The following is a 723-nucleotide window of genomic DNA, read 5'->3' as shown; positions in this document are numbered from 1 at the left end:
TGGTCCAAACAATGCTTAGGCCTCCAGCCTTCAGGTGTGTCTATTGTTTGGAAGTCTATACTGGAAACTTGACCATTGCAGCCATTGCTGGCCATTTGCTGCATTATTGTAAATGTGCTCCCAAGGACAGAAGCTCAGACTTGCAAGTCCAGCCTGGTTTTGTTGAGAGCAGTGAACTGAAGTCAGTCAATGGGAAAATGAGTCTTGGTTCTGCCTTTCCTGTAAATGTAAAGAGAAAGTGGCCAAATGGCCATTTAGGAGCAGAAGCCCAGAGGGGTGGGGAAGAGCCCATGTTTGATCTAAAGGCTGATGTAGCAGGAGGTCTAGAGGGAGGGACTTGTTCTGGTCCTTTAAAGAGACAAGGGAATGAAAGCATGACCAAGGGACTGGTGGGCAGTGATGACTTGCTCCAGGCCCTAGCATTGGATCTTAGAAAACACAAATGCCATTCCCATAAGAAAAAAAAGCAGTTTCTTAGAGATTATTTTCATAAGAAACCATATCCTAGCAGAAAAGAAATAGAGCTGTTGTCTTTACTTTTGGGGGTAGGGAAAATGAATGTGGCTTCATTTTTTCGAAAAAGAAGGTATATTTGCATGAAAACAATAGAAATGTACAAACCCACTGTACTTCTAGGCTTTGACATGTCTGAACTTGGAAATGTTAAACACAGGTTGAACTTTGAGTCTGAACCACAAAACTCAGCTTAAAGTCCTAGGCAGT

The 723-nt window shown here is 42.7% G+C and overlaps 1 protein-coding gene across 1 annotated transcript; it reads left to right on the top strand.

Moving 5' to 3' along the window:
* The first annotated feature begins 11 nt into the window (after positions 1-11).
* Positions 12-714, top strand: LOC103728238 (activity-dependent neuroprotector homeobox protein 2-like). The gene has a single exon (XM_008826328.2). The coding sequence runs from the start codon at positions 12-14 to the stop codon at positions 708-710; it is 699 nt and encodes a 232-aa protein (XP_008824550.1). The 3' UTR covers positions 711-714.
* Positions 715-723: the final 9 nt, after the last annotated feature.

This window comes from Nannospalax galili, unplaced genomic scaffold, assembly GCF_000622305.1.
Source record: "Nannospalax galili isolate Female #2095 unplaced genomic scaffold, S.galili_v1.0 C48054127, whole genome shotgun sequence".
Lineage (NCBI taxonomy): Eukaryota > Metazoa > Chordata > Mammalia > Rodentia > Spalacidae > Nannospalax > Nannospalax galili.
Note: the sequence above shows the minus strand (reverse complement) of the source record. Positions and strands in the feature narration are given on the sequence as shown.

Coding starts and splice junctions, on each gene's coding strand:
- LOC103728238 (XM_008826328.2), top strand. CDS start 12: ATGCTTAGGCCTCCAGCCTTCAGGTGTGTCTATTGTTTGGAAGTCTAT.